Source organism: Prunus mume, linkage group LG3 (genome assembly GCF_029339155.1).
Source record: "Prunus mume cultivar Tortuosa linkage group LG3, ASM2933915v1, whole genome shotgun sequence".
In the NCBI taxonomy this organism is placed as follows: domain Eukaryota; kingdom Viridiplantae; phylum Streptophyta; class Magnoliopsida; order Rosales; family Rosaceae; genus Prunus; species Prunus mume.
The window spans coordinates 28,765,813-28,783,084 of NC_142700.1; the positions used below are offsets into that span (position 1 = coordinate 28,765,813).

The 17,272-nt window shown below is 35.8% G+C and overlaps 2 protein-coding genes across 3 annotated transcripts; both read left to right on the plus strand.

The window, feature by feature from the left end:
• Positions 1 to 1,936: 1,936 nt before the first annotated feature.
• Positions 1,937 to 5,613, plus strand: LOC148919327 (4-diphosphocytidyl-2-C-methyl-D-erythritol kinase, chloroplastic-like). Of its 2 annotated transcripts, none has more exons than XM_089048604.1 (11): positions 1,937 to 2,325; positions 2,478 to 2,576; positions 2,663 to 2,731; positions 2,901 to 3,005; positions 3,087 to 3,143; positions 3,268 to 3,463; positions 3,702 to 3,814; positions 3,916 to 4,015; positions 4,356 to 4,455; positions 4,747 to 4,832; positions 5,255 to 5,613. In XM_089048604.1, the coding sequence occupies exons 1-11, from the start codon at positions 2,149 to 2,151 to the stop codon at positions 5,353 to 5,355; spliced, it is 1,203 nt and encodes a 400-aa protein (XP_088904730.1). In that variant the 5' UTR covers positions 1,937 to 2,148; the 3' UTR covers positions 5,356 to 5,613. The 2 variants fall into 2 exon arrangements, with proteins under 2 accessions (XP_088904730.1, XP_088904731.1); XM_089048605.1 differs by having other exon boundaries at positions 1,941 to 2,325; positions 3,268 to 3,468; positions 3,722 to 3,814.
• Positions 5,614 to 5,748: 135 nt separating this feature from the next.
• LOC148919328 (uncharacterized) lies at positions 5,749 to 15,574 on the plus strand. The gene is made up of 14 exons (XM_089048603.1): positions 5,749 to 6,531; positions 6,614 to 6,654; positions 6,827 to 6,919; positions 7,094 to 7,168; positions 7,463 to 7,512; positions 9,187 to 9,276; positions 9,431 to 9,487; positions 10,730 to 10,799; positions 11,471 to 11,572; positions 11,645 to 11,697; positions 13,858 to 14,008; positions 14,119 to 14,203; positions 14,988 to 15,116; positions 15,237 to 15,574. The coding sequence occupies exons 1-14, from the start codon at positions 6,210 to 6,212 to the stop codon at positions 15,422 to 15,424; spliced, it is 1,506 nt and encodes a 501-aa protein (XP_088904729.1). The 5' UTR covers positions 5,749 to 6,209; the 3' UTR covers positions 15,425 to 15,574.
• The last annotated feature ends 1,698 nt before the right edge of the window (positions 15,575 to 17,272 follow it).

The window sequence follows — 17,272 nt, forward strand, 5'->3', positions numbered from 1 at the left end:
TAGTCTTTCTATAGTATCTACATTTTCGGCCGCTTTTACTCTTTCAACCCTATCTACACTTTTAGCCGCATATAGGCTTTTGACCACTTTTATGCTCTCGGCCATATTAATGTGTTCGGCCAGATTGGTATATTCCACCACATGTAGATATTCTGCTATATTTATGATTTTGGGCTTCTATATGACTTTATTGATTAGGCCCACCGAAATATAGCTTGGGCTCACTATTAGTTTAATTGTCAGATCTCAGGCTTAACCCGGTCAAATTTCAATAAGGCCCAAACAGCTTGGCAACCGATGAACGTTCCTACTATGAAGATCTTTCTTCGGAAATTTCTTCAGGTTAAGAGACCAATCTTGGTCTCCCTTGCTTGTGAGCTAGGGTTTTGGATCAAGAAAATTGGAGGTGGAGGTTGGTGTTTGGCTGAACCTGTTGTAATGCTCGCAATATGTTTTTGACTCTGTACGAAGAACTATGATGCTTTCTTTAGATCATAGGAGGCTTTTTTTTGACACTATCTGCATAATGATGGGATGTGTTTCAATGGTTTTGCTGTTTAGTGATTGACTGGATCTATACCCATAGTACGTTTTTGACTCTGTACGAAGAACTATAGTGCTTTTTCTAGATCATAGGAGGACTTCTTTGATAGTATCTACGTAGTGATGGGATGTTGTTTTAAGGATTTTGTGGCTGGGTTTTAGGTTCGTTTGTTTCGTATAAGATGTTTAACTATTCTGTTTAGTCAATAGCATAGATGGTACTCTTTCCTACCCCCCGGGGTTTTGTTTTCTCTGGGAAGGTTTTAATGAGGCCGTCGTTAACATGCTAGTTTTTACCATGTAATGTTCCTTTCTGTTGAATGAAATACCATCTTTTCTATTAAAAAAACAACAACCTAGGTGGCATGTTGCCTACCCATTTGCCTCATGAAATAAGTTGGTCACTCAAAATGACTTGGCAATGCAAGTTTACAAACCATTATAATATTATTTATTTTTATCTTTTACACATACTATTATCTATATATATAAAGCAAAAAGCAGAGAATTGTGAAATATTCAAAATACGAAATAATTGGTTAATGCAAACATTAAGAATTGCAATTAGTTGTGGTTAATGGCAAATGCATAGTATCCAGAATTGTTCAAACCAAAAAAAATTATTAATTAAATGAGGATAATATGGTAAATTCACATTTTTTTGCATTTAAAAAATTAAAATTAAAAGAAAATTCAGATAATGGATCCTATTTTTATGGAACACAACTACCCATGATCTTTTTTTAATTCTAAAATAAATTTAATTTTTTTTAAAAAAAAGCCTCTCGGATCTGCAGAAACACGTGTAGAGAGGCTAATATCTTATATAAAGTAGGTGAGAGAGTGGAGATGATATTTTATTATAAAAAGCAAGTGAGGCCCAATATACCTTTTTATTTTGAAGTACACAAGATTACCTTGTTAGGGAGAGTGTATATATTTTACCTACCCATTTGCCTCTTCCCTTAGAGCATGAAAATGCTGATCTGACAAGGTAAATGAGGTTTTTTGTTTTTTTTGTTTTTGTGGTCGAAAGGTAAGGTAAATGAGGTTTACCTACTCTTTTGCCTCTTTTCTTAGAGATGTTCAATATACCATAAATACACAAATATAAGTTTAAACAGAATACACGTGACACAAAATGAATGGAAAACATAAGAATGGAAAGGCAAAAGAGGTAGGTAGCTATACTATTAATGGTTGAAACTGATGAAACTAGAACCACAATTGACCAAGTTGAAAAGGAAAAGATGACCATTGCCTTTCCTAGTTTTGAAAAAAGTTAATTATTCGCCTAAGGCGATTGAAAATTGGGCATGAGCAGGCATTGCCAATTGGGATTTTTGGCGCTTTCCGCATTTGTCCCACAAATACACTTGGCTCCATTTTTTTTTGCGGTCGTTCTAATCGAGTGTTTTTCTTTTCGTAATCCCACCAAACCCATTTCTGAACAGGACAAGGAGGAGTAGCAAAATGTGTGTAGAAATTGGTACCTTTTGTTCCTGAAGATATAAGTAAATACCACATATATTCAAAAGACTGAACACTCGAAGCTTCAGGCAAGCTCTTCAAGTCTCGCACAGCGTTTCTGTGCACTCTGGAGCTATGGCTTCCTCTCATTTTCTCTGCCATAGCCCCATCTTCCACCCTGTTCCCAATATTATTGAAAATCGCAGTCTCTCTTCGTTCAGGTCACATGGGTCCTCTTTTTTTGACTCAAAGTCTAGAAATCAAAGGACCCCATTTGTCAGACTCATGGTTTCTGCCAGAAAACAAGTAGAGGTTGTACTGCAATCTCAATTCTTTGTTATGCTTCAAATTCAAATTGGACTCTCTTGAGTTCTTGTTGTTTCTATGTTTTTTTAATTGGGCTTTCAATTCGCTGTATATAAATGCTTGTTTGATTGTTAAATTTTGGGTTGCTTGGTGACTAGATAGTGTACAATCCTGATGAAAGGATAAACAAGCTGGCAGATGAGGTGGACAAGGAAGCCGCTCCGGTTTCAAGGCTCACTCTATTCTCACCTTGCAAGGTAAGTCATTATGGGGCTTCTTCTCTCATTTTCTGGCAACTGGGTTTTCCAATTTGTGTTGAATTTGGCAAACCTTTCTTGTGCAGATAAATGTTTTCTTGAGAATAACTAACAAAAGGGAAGATGGGTTTCATGATTTGGCATCTCTCTTTCACGTGAGTCCATCCAAATTTATAACTACTTGCTGCTTACATGATCTTTTGTAAGAAAATCTGGAAGTCGAAATTTTATGCACTGCTTCTTCTGTTATTAAGTTCACATAATTTGTATTCTATATATACATACATCTCTTACTCCCCAAATGTCTCCTGGTATCTTGACTAGGTAATAAGCCTTGGAGATGTAATTAAGTTTTCTTTGTCACCCTCAAAAGCTCAAGATCGTTTGTCAACCAATGTGCCTGGGGTCCCCCTTGATGATAGAAATTTGGTAAGGCACTGTTTTTTTCCTTCTTTTTTGCCTGTTGTTCTTAACCTTGGGACATTGTGATTGGAAACCTTCTTTCTGCAGATTATTAAGGCCCTTAACCTTTACAGGAAGAAGACTGGTAGCAACAATTTCTTTTGGGTAAGAATAGATGCCTAGGTGATTGAGAAGATTTTGAATGTTAACATGACATCTCTTCGAATTTAATCAATGTTAGGTGCTGTAACTAAATATACATATTTTGTATGTAAATTGTTTTTGGCAGATTCATCTTGACAAGAAGGTGCCCACAGGAGCAGGGCTGGGTGGTGGAAGCAGCAATGCTGCGACTGCACTATGGGCAGCAAATCAGTTTAATGATTTTCTTGCCACTGAGAAGGAACTCCAAGAATGGTCGAGTGAGATTGGTTCAGATGTTCCCTTCTTTTTCTCTCAAGGAGCAGCCTATTGTACTGGTCGAGGTGAGGTATGTCTATTTATTACAAAGATAGAACTTCATCTGTTTCTTATTTTGTGTCAGTCAGTCTACATCATTTCAGATGATGGCTCTGCAAAAATATTCATAATTGTTTTCCACCCCTAGAAAGTGTATGGAATCCAACATGTACAGAACAATTTGACACATGTAGGTGCATTTTTGTACCATATATATGCCTGTCCTCAAAATGTCTGATACTTCTATGAGAGTATAAATTTCAGCTCTGGTTTTGGATGTCCAGGTTGTTCAAAATATCCCTCCACCACTACCATTGGACCTTCCAATGGTTCTTATAAAGCCCCAACAGGCATGTTCAACGGCTGAAGTTTACAAGGTATTGCATATTTAAATGTAGTGAATGGATTAATAATAATCTGCGTCAATATATTGAAACCATCTCTTTTAAGAATCTTTTTTTTGAAAAAACAATTTCAGCGCCTTCAATTGGATAGAACTAGTAAGGCTGATCCTGTTACTTTGCTGGAGAAAATTTCAAGGAATGGAATATCACAGGATGTTTGCATCAATGATTTAGGTATGTATACATGACCAGAGAGGTTTCTCTATGACCAGAAAGGTTCATCTAAGGCATCGTGTTTGATTGCCTTTCAACTGTTTTATATCTAGAAGTGTTTTACACATTCAAATTATAGTCATTATGTGTTAAACAATCTTCCATATGTGATGGTTGTTAAAATATATTGCATAGAACTTTGTACTGGATTGACGTTGTTACAGAACTAGAGAAACCTTGCTTGTTTTCAAGAGTAGGTCTTGGGTCTCAACAGGGTCATAAAGTATTGGACTGCTACAGTTCCATCCTTTTATCTAAAAAGCACTCCATTTACAAACTTTTTATATAAGTTTATTTGCAGAACCTCCAGCGTTTGAAGTTCTTCCATCTCTTAAAAGATTAAAACAGCGTGTACATGTAGCAAGCCGTGGACAATATGGTGCTGTTTTTATGTCTGGAAGGTACATCCATTGTAGCACTTATTGGAATATTCAGTTAAACTCTTGCTTTTATCGTTATTTCATTGAAACGCCGAAGCTGACAGGCTGATGGGTGATGAAAAAGTATCCCTAGGCCCCCCTCATCCGTAACAGGGTTTTATGGTGAAATGGCCCACAATGAAAACCATTGTGCAAAAACGTCACATTGTCAACTTTTGCATGGAGAACATATATTGCCATGTAATATTGCTACTGATACAAACTCGTTTGACATTTGCATCATTTCCATTTTTCTCAATATTGTTGATGCAGTGGAAGCACTATTGTTGGGATTGGTTCTCCAGATCCTCCCCAATTCGTTTATGATGACGATGAATATAAAGATGTGTTTTTATCAGGTCAGTCTTTTGCACTGTATCTGATGTTTTTACAACATGGTTGTGTCAAGAGTATTAACTAGCTATCATGATGTAAAAGAAATTCATCAGAAGCATGTTTATTACGAATTGCTGAGGCAGAAAATAAAAGGTAACAAAGAAGTAATTGTTGACGAATGCTATAATTGCTAGTTCCCATGCTGTCGTTTGAATAATTTATTTATCCAATAGCTATAAAACCTCCTCCCAGCTAATCATGGACAACCATGAAATGGGAAAGTCAATCGTCACTTGATGGAACGTTGCCTAAAGTTTCAGATCACCTATTTTGTTGGAATAATTTTAGGCTTGATTGAAAGAATTGGAAAATTATATAAAGATTTTTTGAGATATATCAAGGCTTGTCTAAATCATGGTATTTTTCCTTGGAATTTTTATTGCAGAGGCCAACTTTCTCACTCGTGAAGAAAATAACTGGTATACAGAACCGGCTTCGAGAAGTGCTTGTGGCTCATCCTCCCATTTTTCCCAGTCAATTGAGTAATTTACTCCCTCACTCACAGGGAAAGTTGCAATAATGTTCATATTATTTAATGCAGTTCATTCCAACTATTTTAGGTTGAGAGTATAGAATTTCACATTGGGGGTTACAACTTACAAGTCATGACTAAATATATTAGACTTTGAGCATTTTCAAGCGTTACACATTGGTATTGAGAAGGAAAATACTTGTCTCCTTGGTGAGTAGGAACTACTAACATGCCAATCATAATTTGACATGCGTATAAATTTTTTATTTTTTTTTTTTTGTTTATGAATTTGCGTATGTGTTGTGATTTGCAAGTAGAAATATCTCCTCCGGGGAAGGATCCACATCTTTAAAAATTATCCAGTGGTGTCCTCGTCTTTGTCCTTTATAATTTATCTTCTTATTGGGGTCTTTTCTCCAAATTAACGTTCTCGAACCTCAAGATCATTTATGAAAATAAGCCTTTAAAAAAATCATATTGTTAATTTATAAAAAAACAAAAAACAAAATAAGGAGGCAAAGCAAAACGGCGGTTTACCAAGTAAGGTCATTTTTCCAACCAAAAAAAAGAAAGAAAGGGGGTGATTTTTAATTTTTAATTTTTGATAAAGTAACTAAAGTGATTTACTAGTAACCTCAGATGTCAAATAAACGAAAAAGAAAAAAGAAAAAGAAAATCACGTTTGATGATGAATGAATGGATGGAGACGGAGGGAACTGAGGGAGACTCAGTCGAGCGTTGCTTTATTTTTGCTTGGCTGTGTTGCTGCCTGGACCCTCCTCCCTCTCTATGAGACTATGACTATGTCTATCTATCTAAAACCCAAAAACAGAAAGAAAAAAAATAGACAAAGAAAAAGAAAAAGAAAATGGCGGCAGCATTCTATTCTTCTTGTTGCGTTGTAATTCCGTGTTCGTGGTCGTCAAGAAGATTGCTGCATTCTTCCGCTCATCCATTCCCACTTAATTGCAGAAATGGAAAGAAGGGTACGAGGAGGAGCAAGAGCAAGAGCAATTTCTCAAATACTCCAACAACTCCTCCTTCAAGTCCAAGAAAACTACTTACCAAATGCCTCCCGCAGTCGCAGAAACAATCTCAACTTCAACCCTCTGAGTCTGAGACCGAGACGGAATTCGAGTTTGAGAGGCTGTTTTCCAATCTCAACCAAGCCACCTTGAAGAGAGAAGCTGGTCTGGTCACTCACTTTTTATCATTATTTTTCTATTCATTTGCTTATTATTATTATTATTTTTAATTGATTTATACATACAGGAAGTCTACCCAGCGCCATTTTCCTCGTCGCAGGGACTACGGTATGCAACTCTTGTTTCCTCGTTTTTCTTTTCTTTCGTTTCTTTTAGTATTACTATACTTAGTTAGTGCTATTAGAATGCCGATTGTCAATCCTAAAATGCTGACTTTAGATGAAGGAATTGTTGACAGTTGACAGTTGGTATTGAATTCCATATGATATTTGTATTGTAGATCGGTGCTGGGATCCTTGCAATCCCTGCAGTGACGCAAGAATCCGGATTTCTGGCTTCTGCAATCACCTGCGTACTCTGTTGGATTTACATGGTAAGTGTTGTGTTGCTAACCCACCTCAGCTGATGCATTCATTTTGTAACTCTGTGTTTTTCCTCTCTACATTATCACTTAGGCTGTTGCTAACTCGTTTCGTTTCACATTCAACACAATTTTTCCAGTTTTATATTTCCCTTTTCTTATGTACGTGTGATTCGTCAATGGCAGGTTGTAACGGGGCTGCTAATAGCCGAAGTAAATATAAACACTATGTGCCAACTTGGTTCTGGTGGTGTATCACTGGTACTTAATTTCTTAGTCTTCTTTACACAAGTATTGTCCGTAGTTGCATTGCAGATTTAAAAGTAGGATTATATTTTCTGTCTTTCTTTTCCTACATGCACTAAACACTTCAGACACCAACTAGGAGGAAGAAAAAACAGTTAGGTCTCCTTTTCTGAAGCAAACCACATGTAACAACATAAAATATTTATATTTATATCACTTGTGTTTTTCCAAGAAAAAGTTTTAGGCTGTCGAATGCATCCATAACATATAAATTGTAACATTGTCCGTTTGTCTGGTGACCCATTTCAGGTATCAATGGCCATGAGGACTGTAGGGAGTGTGGGAGTTCAAATTGTGTGGTAAGGTTACTTTATAATCTTGTAGATTATAAAGTATTTATACAGCTTATTGTTGACTGCAAAATGCATTACTTTGGATTTTTTCATTTTGGCCTGAATACTTTGGAATTATTATTTTTATTATTATTATTTTTTAAAACAATGAAGATAGTGTATTAGCCTTTTTAAAATTTTATTTTAAATCAGTGTTACCTTCTTTGCTTTCAAATGCAATCTATCTAAATTTGGTTCTGACGGTATAGCCTTCTTCTATGTTGCTGACATAATTTAGGTGTTGGTGAGGCAACTTGTTTCACCAACATATTATTGAGAGAGGTCGTTTTGGTCGATATCCTTTGAAGTTTCTGTCCTCTTTTGGTGAGTCATTTAAAATATGAAATCCAGATATTGGAACCAACAACTGGAATCTGCTTTATGCACACTGGTGTTGTAGAAGAAGCCAGGGGAAGCAGCATGAATGTGGGCTTTATGGGATTGCTGTCAGAAGAAGACCACAGTAAGCCGTGGATTCGATTGTGAGGGAGAAGATCAAGGATATTTTTGGAGTCACTTGATCTTTTCAACATAGAAATGGATTTCATCTTCAGTTTTTTTTGTTCCTCATCTTGTGTACTTGGGTTGATTGATAAGCCCACGCCCATTGCAAAACTAATTGCACAAGTTGAGAGAAAGGGAGGTGCTTTCTATTTGGGTGGCAATCCTAGAGCTGAAATTGTTTGGAATGTGGTGGTGGAAAAGGATAAAGAAAGATTTTAAAGTTGGAATGAAGGTATCCCTTTCCGGAGGAGACCAACTTGATTTATTAGAACCAATACTGGAAAGCATTCAAGTTCTGAAAGGAATTTCTAGGAAAGTGGAGCACCTTATGAGGGGTTTTCTATGGGCTGGTAATAGGGGAGGAAAGGTAATTTGGTCGAAAGTGGACGAAGGATGAGTAATTGGTTGTGGAGATTTCTGGTGGAAAGGGAATCAATATGGCATGTGCTGTGATTAGGAGAAAGAAAAACAATTGAAATATGGAATTCAAGAAACTAGATGGGATAAAATAGCAATGGTGAGTGAGAGTCACTCAGAAATGTCCTTTAACAACAAGAGATATCTAACTCTATTTAGAAACCATGGTGGGTCTCTTTTTTTACCTACATTTATTTTTATCAGATGCTAACATGAATGCTAAATTTCACAAAGAAAACTCTAATGCAAACATTACAACTAAAGCTGGACAGATTGTGAATTGTATTTTGGATCCATTTAAGGTTCATCTTTTCGTCAGCCAAATTTAGGTACTTGATAAGAAATGTGGAATTATGAGATTCGAAAGTTACACAAAACCCAATGTTGGCATGAAGACTAGAATAGGCTAATTAATTAATTAGCTGTATATTAATTGCATTTAGTATAGTTGACTTTTGTACCTTCCTTATTTGTAACCTTGTAGTCAGTTTAGATACCATTCAATCAAAGGGGAAATCATTCTGCCTTATTTTAACTAGAAAATAAATTATCTACTGTGCTTCTTTTAAATGTTTTAGATAGTTTATTCAATATTCTCTTTTATTATTTTGTGTACCACTAATTATATAAACATGGTCTGTCATTATGGCCTAATTATAGTACAATTTTATGTGTGATTTTCTTAATCAGTTTCTGATAGCAACTTTCATTATCCTGCAGTTGGTCATACATTTTTATACACTATGCACTTCTTGTTGCCTATGTAGCTCGTTCTTCAGAAATTATGACAAATTTTCTCGGAATTCCCTTGTAAGGACCAATCTGTAGCATTTCCAATGGGCCCAATTGTTGCACCAACTTTTTGCTGTTTCACATCTCAATTTTATGGGTAACAATTGTCCATTTTATATTCGAATTATACTTCTACATTTGTTAGGTATTGATGGCAGCATTATGGTTGCAGATGGGAAAGTGCAACAATATTTTCATTGCTGTTGGGAGGCATATGCTACTTTGGAAGGTTCATCTTTACACTTAGCTTATCGTTTTTGTAAACTAAGTATATTAAAGTAAACCAATCTCGTTCTAGTAATAATACGGCAATCATGTACTGTTAGTAGACTATATGCCGAGTTAACCGTGGGTCTCGGTGATGTAGTACAGCCCGTAGGTGTTAGATTAAGCACTTAAACAATAGAACAGAGAAGAATATAAGAGACCGAGGAGAAGAATAGAGATCGAAAAGATGAGATAAAGGACAGAAACAGTAGAACAAAGAAGAATATCGGAGATTGAGGAGAAGAAATATAGATCGAAGGGACGAAATCAGAGAGTTCTAGGAAAAGGTTTACTCAACATTCAAATCTGAATTTTAAAGAATTACATGGGGTTATTTATAGAAATCTAAAACCTAGACATAATAGGATAAAAATCCCTTGCTTAAACAGAAATCCTAACCCAAATAAAATAGGAAACTTAAAACTAGAAATCTGGAAATCTGGAAAAGTAGAAATCCTACTAGAATTGGGAAAACTGGAGAATCTAGGAAACTAACAAATACATTAGGAAGCTAATAAATTTAGGTCCTATGCGTCCTGCATCACTCGGTCTTTCTATTAAGATGACTGCTAGTCGAGAATGCTGATCATTAGCTAAATAGGAAGTTATGCTACATGCCTGATCAAGGTTATGATGTCATTGTACTGGATAATTTTAAATGTGTGTTTGTGTGTGTATGGGAGACTGATCATGTGCATGAATGAGCAACAGTGTGTGCCTATGAAATATATTGCGTGTCTGTGCCATCCTTGCAGTACCTTGAACTTTTTCTCACATGGTATAAGACTTTACCATCTAACAGAATGAAAGCCAATTTCAAACTGGAAATTTGTTTCCAGAGGAAATTTGAGAATGTATTACCTACATTTATTAGACAACCGTTGGTTTCCAAAAGCTTAAGCTGTTAGGGAATGAGCCAATACTTTTGTATTGATAGCTAATCCCCTCCCTTATGTGGAGCCTTATCCTACACATGGAGAGACAGACAGACAATTCAAGGGAAAAATATCAGCCACACCTTGCATTTTGTAACCTTTCAGATACGTATGGAATGGAAATTAGAGGCCATATGTATAACAAGCTAACAACAGTGGCATGCTAAGGTTCCAAAGAGAACTGAAATATGATGAATTTTTGTGGCTCCTCTCTCTCTCTCTCCCCAGTTGAGATTTGAGTTTGACTGTAAACTTATCTTCACATGTAGTCAACGCTTCGTTGGTGCGGTTAATGGGGTTCTGGTATTTGGAATTATCATATCTTTTGCTGCTCTAGTAGTAAGTCTCTCTCTCTCTCTCTCTCTCTCTTTTCAGGACTTGCATGATTTTAAGTGTTATTGCTCCAGAGTACAGATTCTCTGCTCCAGTCCAATTTTGACCAAAATTATGTCTGCACAGTTGTCATTAGAATATTTCCCTTGAAAGATCCTATTAATTTTTGTGAACTGTGATACATAGATATTATGGAAGAGATGCAAAAGAATTTCGAAAAGTTAAACAAAAAGACTGCTTTTATTTTTCTATTTTTGGTGAAACAAGACTGCTTTTATTTGTAACTTAGAATGGAGAGTAATAAACCAGACTTGTTTCATTTTGGTGAGCCATATTGTAAATATGTATTCCTCTGTCAATTTATTTTCTGATAGGCTTTATATACATTTTGAATTATGATTTAGAACTGGTCTGGCATCAAAAGAAGCAGGAAAGTCAAAACCATTTCATTGTGATCCTAACATCTTGTTATTGGAAAATTTTCTTTGTCTCATATGCATTGTCATGCACAATTCTATTTTTCTGCATACTGTGTTGCGTACACAAGCGTGCAGTATTTTTTATGCATCAAATAGAACTGACAAAATGATGTTTTAAGTGGTGGGAGTTGCTTAAATGATGTTCTATGCATCAATATTGGGCATGCAACAATAAATAAACATTGCTTTCTTTCTTAGGCCGTTGCGAGTGGATACCTACAATGGGATGTTCTTTTGAAAGCCAACTTTCAAGCTGTTCCCATGAGTATACCCATAATTGTTCTGTCGTTTGTTTACCAGGTAACATCACCAACTTATATAGTCATTCAATATTAAAGCAACTCTTTAACATTTTGAATATACCTTCTCCAGAATGTTGTGCCTGTTCTTTGTACGAATCTTGAAGGAGACCTGTCAAAAGTAAGGTGATAATTTGATTTTTGTATGAATTAATACTAATGTAGAGTTACAATCAAAGTCCATAAACAACACTACCCTCAGCCTAAAAAAAAAATCCAGGTACCAAAAATGCATGCATACAAGTAAGGTGAAACAGCTGCTTCCTAATCCATATATAAATAATAAAAAAGGTCAGTCTCAGAACACAGAGGAAACTGAAGTCAAAGACAGGCCCATAATCTGAATGATCCCTAAGCTTGTTCATTGTCTTCCCTAGCTTGTCTTAAACTCTGTTCCTTTCCATCCAAAACACAAAAACATTTACAGTACACTGCATCTCCACAAAACCTTAGCCTTCTCTCCACCACCAAAAGCACAAAATCTCTCAGCAAACAAAGACTTAACATTCAATTTAACCTAGCAACCTGAAGAAGATTGTACCGCAAACTTAAAGCCATTGAGCAATAAGAAAATATGGTGATTGCTTTCTGCCGCTTTTGCACAATATACACCAATGTGGGGAGAGATAAAGTATACCCTTAACATTGAAGAACCTCAAAGGTGTCAACCCTTCCATGGGCAACAACCCAAGCCAAAAATTGGACCTTGGGATGCACCTTGGTCCTGTAGGACAGATGGACTGAAAATAGAGACAGTGATCCTCAGTTAAAGGGTTACAAGAATAGAAATTCTTCTGTCAAGTATAGGTGAAAAAGAGAGGGTAAATCAATGAGAGAGATTGGAAAACTCCCCCACATCTTGGTCTTTCAGATTTCTCCTGAAATTAAAATTCCACCTGCAGACGATGAATGGAAATCACACAAACTACCAAGACACGTGAAGAGACATTGATATCCTATATAGGTGGGGAAAGAGATACTTAGTGGAGAATTCCCAACACACATCCTTCCATAAACAAATTTTATCCCCCTAATCCATAATAAAACAAAGATTAGAGATGAACACCGGAAGGCCCTGAGAAACTTCTTTCCAATGAAATGGGCTTAAGCCTCTAGCCTGCTCAAAGAGTAAGATGGTAAACTATAACACTTTTTCTTGATGCTGAGGTTGAAGACTGTATAGACATGATCAAGTCTGATTACAAGGCTATCAAAACGTTAACATTTAAAATGACCAACAAACCACCTATATAATATTTATGCCATGTCAATGTATTTGATATTTTTGAAGTACAACAGCAATCAAATAATACCTGGTGAACTTGAAGTTTTCATTCTGTGAATTGAATTTTTCAATAAGTAGTATTCTATTATATAGAAGTTTGTGACATAGGTAGTGCTCATAAATTTTGTTCAAACATAAATTGATACGTATACTACATACTAATATGTATTATGCATACAGTCATATATTGCATTCATTTATCTCATTAATATAGTTGTTCGTGACATATACGGAAGAATGAACTTGGTTTCTAGCCATCTCTTCCTTTTAGTTTGAAATTCAGCTTTAGTGAAAGGTTAATTAGGTTGTGTTCAAATAGTGACATGGTTTTGATGTGAAGGATTATGAAACATTGAATCCACGATAACTTTGTAAATAAATGAATGTGATAAAACACGAAATGATGATTAAGTGGACCGAGCTCATAGAATATTCAAATCTCGTTCACATTCATTCGACCTAGTCTTAAGATAAGACTGCTCCCCTTAGCGCAAGCAGAGTGCCTTGCATTGTGCCATATGTCAAAAGGAAAAGAATTTCAGTTGCAAGCCAATGCTTTCTGGAAATGTTCAGCTGCTCGCATGAGCATGGACTTCTTCAATCCCTTGTAGTTGTCCAACAGATTCCACACAGAAATGTTTTATGCCTATATGGATGTCACATTTGTGCTTCAAACTTTAGATTCCAATTAACTTGCGTGATATATTTTCAAAAAGAGGACCTGCTACATCATTGTTGTAGCTTATAAGTCTTTGTCTATATTAGTCCAAGGTCAAAGCTGACTTTGTACCTGGTTGATTTTATAAATGGTCCTTAAGAACTGTCATGCCTATGGCACCCTAAAAGTAATTTATAATTAGAGATTGTATAAATATGTGCCTTGACTTAGACATTTGGTTTCGTTACTCGTATAATCATTTTGTCTGATAGGTTTGTTTTAGTATTTTGTCATGCATTATTGATATTGTATGTTGTGTATGTAATCAACTTGTTATTTTCAGGACTGCAATTGTTTTAGGCACCAGTATACCACTTGTTTTATTTCTAGTCTGGAATGCCGTGATTCTAGGAACCATCACAACTGTTGAAATGAGCTCAGATAAGATCATGGATCCATTACAACAATTGCGATCTACGAACGAAGTTGTTGGAGTAGGTTTATCACAAGAGTCGTTCTTGACTTTCTTTGAAGTAACAGATAATATGTGAAGCAATAAAGTTCTATTTTCCCTTTCTTTTACTTTGTTTTGATTTTTTTTCAGCCTATTGTTGAGGTGTTCTCACTTTTTGCTATTGCAACGTCGTACATCGGATTTGTTTTGGGTCTCTCTGACTTCCTTTCTGACTGTGAGTGCATTTTTCTCTTCCACCTAATGAATCATCTTTTTTCAATATGAATGTGTATTTAATTAGTAGAAGATGTACGATCAAAGACTGCTTCTGTCACTTCAGATTTCAAAGACTATTCTTACGCCACTATATTGAGGGATATGGCTGCTGCTGTGATGTGAAGTGTTTGTTTTGCGACTTGGTTTCTTTGGGTCTTTCTGGTGTAGCAGTCCTTTGTGTAGTTTGGCTGGTGTCTTTGTTTTTTAAGTCTGTTTTTCTGTTGTTGCTCATTTGGCTTGTGGATTTCTTATCCACTTGTGTGTTCCTCTTCTTTTTCTTTCAATAAATTTCATTTCTATGAAAAAAAAATTGATTGAAATGAAAATAAACAAGAGCACTTTTCTTTTTCCTCTCTTCATAGCTTCTTATTAAGAGTTCAAAACCCCTGGCTGTCCAGCCCTTATGTAGCTTCTTTCTCTTTCTTTTTTTTCGTTTTAGCTAAATCACATTTTTTATTTGGACTTGATTGTAAGTTAAAGAAAATTAAACAACTAAAATTGACAAAATTGAAATGGCTGGGACCAAAGTGGAACAAAAATGTAATTCAGCCTTTTTTTTTCTTCCTTTCCCTATTGTGCATTTTTACCTGCTTCTATCATAAATCCTTTTGAGAATGGGCTTTTTCTCCTTAAGCCACTGTAAATATGTTTATGCATGCTTATATACTTAAGCCACTGTGCTTATCTAATTGTACAGAGAGGTATGCTTATCTAACATCCAATGTCAATTTCCAAATACTCAGTGCTGAAACTTCCGGCTGGTCAGAGCCGATCTCTGCCATACGCAATGACGTTGGTTCCACCAATTGTGCTGTCTTTGCTAGACCCAGAAATATTCTTCAAAGCCTTGGACTTTGCTGGAACTTATGGAGGTATGCTGTGGTGTAGCTTTCCAGTTTAGTGTTTTTTTATTTTTGTATTTGTACTTTTGGATGCATATAACCATTACTTCTACTCATTTTGAATGAAGTTTGATTTCGTGTTTTTGTTAGTGTTGGTGCTGTTTGGAATTCTTCCTCCTGCAATGTCTTGGTCGGATAGGTACTCAAGTTCATCCCCAGCTATGAAATTGCCATTGCCACAGTTAGTTCCAGGAGGAAGGCTCACTCTTTCACTTGTAGTGGGAGGAGCTGCATGTGTCATTTTCTCAGAACTTCTTGAGAAGTTGGGCCACCCATAAAACATTTGTTGGGTAGAATTATTAGACTTTCTACTAGATAGCACATCATCAATCGCACTATTATGCTTTTTGTACACTTATCAAACACTTTTTTCAAGGATTTTCAGCCGTCCCCTGGTGGGAAATAAGCTAATTGAACTTCCCCGATTATTTTTCGGCCCATTTAGCACTCAATTCTTAAGAGCAGGGCTGCCTCGAGGATGCGCACAGAGTGCGATGACCATGGGCCTCCAATTAAAGGGGCTCCAAATTATATATATGTATACTGTATTGGCCCAAATCTAAAATAAAAAATCGAAATTTAGCGAAAAACCCAAAGGAAACAAGCAGCTTTCAAAAATACCCACAAATGGCACGAAAGCCCTTTATCTTGAAAAACAAAGACATGCAAGCCCTAGGTCTCTCTTCTCCACAAAAGACGACAGCAACATGTGAAGTCCTTGTCTTTTTCAGCAACAGAATGATAAAGTAGAGCAACAAGCAGTGTAGCAGTCCATAATTTTAAACTTTGTTTGCTTGTACAATCGTCATGTGAATCCTTTGGCTTGTATAGTGTGTGCATGTGAAGTTCATATGAAATTTCAGAGAGTGAGAGATAGAAAGTTTCAGATAGAGAAGAACTCTTCTTCTCATCCTTAGCTTCTTCTTTTCTTTTCATCCTTAGCCATGGTAGAGGTCGGTGTAATTTGTGTATATAGTTTGTAACTCCAAAGAACGAAGTACAGAACACCAGAGAAGAAAAAATCTCAGTACTTCCTCCTTCAATCAATAAAACTCCCTTTGTTCATATACTTTCTCTTTTTCATTTAGTGTATTTACATATTCCGACCACTATTAATATTGTCTATCTCTCCGATAATCGCTTATACCCGGTGATAACAGTAGTTCCAGCAACATAAGTAATTAAGTAAGTCATTTTTCTCTTTTATTCTTGGTTTTCTTAGTAGACTTCTTGTCCAAAATAGGGAAACGCTGTTTATAATTATGTTATTATCTTGCTAAACTGACGATCAGTACTGTGTTTGAGCACTTGGTCATGTTTTATATTTGCCATAACAATAATTGGATGTCTGTCAGGGAACCTCTGAGTTCAGAGGACCTCTGAGTTCTGCTCCATAGCCCTTAAGTTAGCGTCTTTACAGTTCCATGTTCTAGTTCCATATTCTAGGCATGGTGTCTGGTTGTTATTTTGGCCTTTAGAAAACCTTGACCGAGACCCTGCTGAAAAATGGTATCAGAGCTTTAGTTTAGCACCTTAATAATATAGTTATACCAATAAAGTACCTTGAGGACAGAAGTCAATCAACACAATTGATAAAAACTAACGTTTTATAACCTGTTAAAATTTTGTTAATTACCAGAATTACCAGTTAAGAATAGTAAACTGTTTGCATGTTTGGCCCTTGGTGGACATCTATTAGAATAAAAGAAAGGTTGCAGGAATTAAAGAAACGGAAAGTAGAACACCAAAAAGAAATTAGGAATCTAGAAGAATTAATAAGATTACCAGAAGTAGATAATTATCCTAGAAGAAAGTTAGAAGTCCAGAACAGCATAACAAGAAACCAATACCATTTAGAAGTCTGTAAAGAATCAATAGAAGCTTTTCAGGAGCATTTAGGCATCTTAAAAGAAAAAGGTAGACTTAGATAGATTTTATGATAGAATACCTCAATTTAGAAATCAGTGAACAACAAAAGAAAAAATTAACTCTAGATAATAATACATTAGTTTGTTATTTTCCACAAAAAGAACACAAACATCTTTTACATAGTAGTAGTAATCCCTTAGAAAATAGTATTATTGACCTTTTGATTAGTCAAGCAGAAAGTGTAAAATTTGAACATA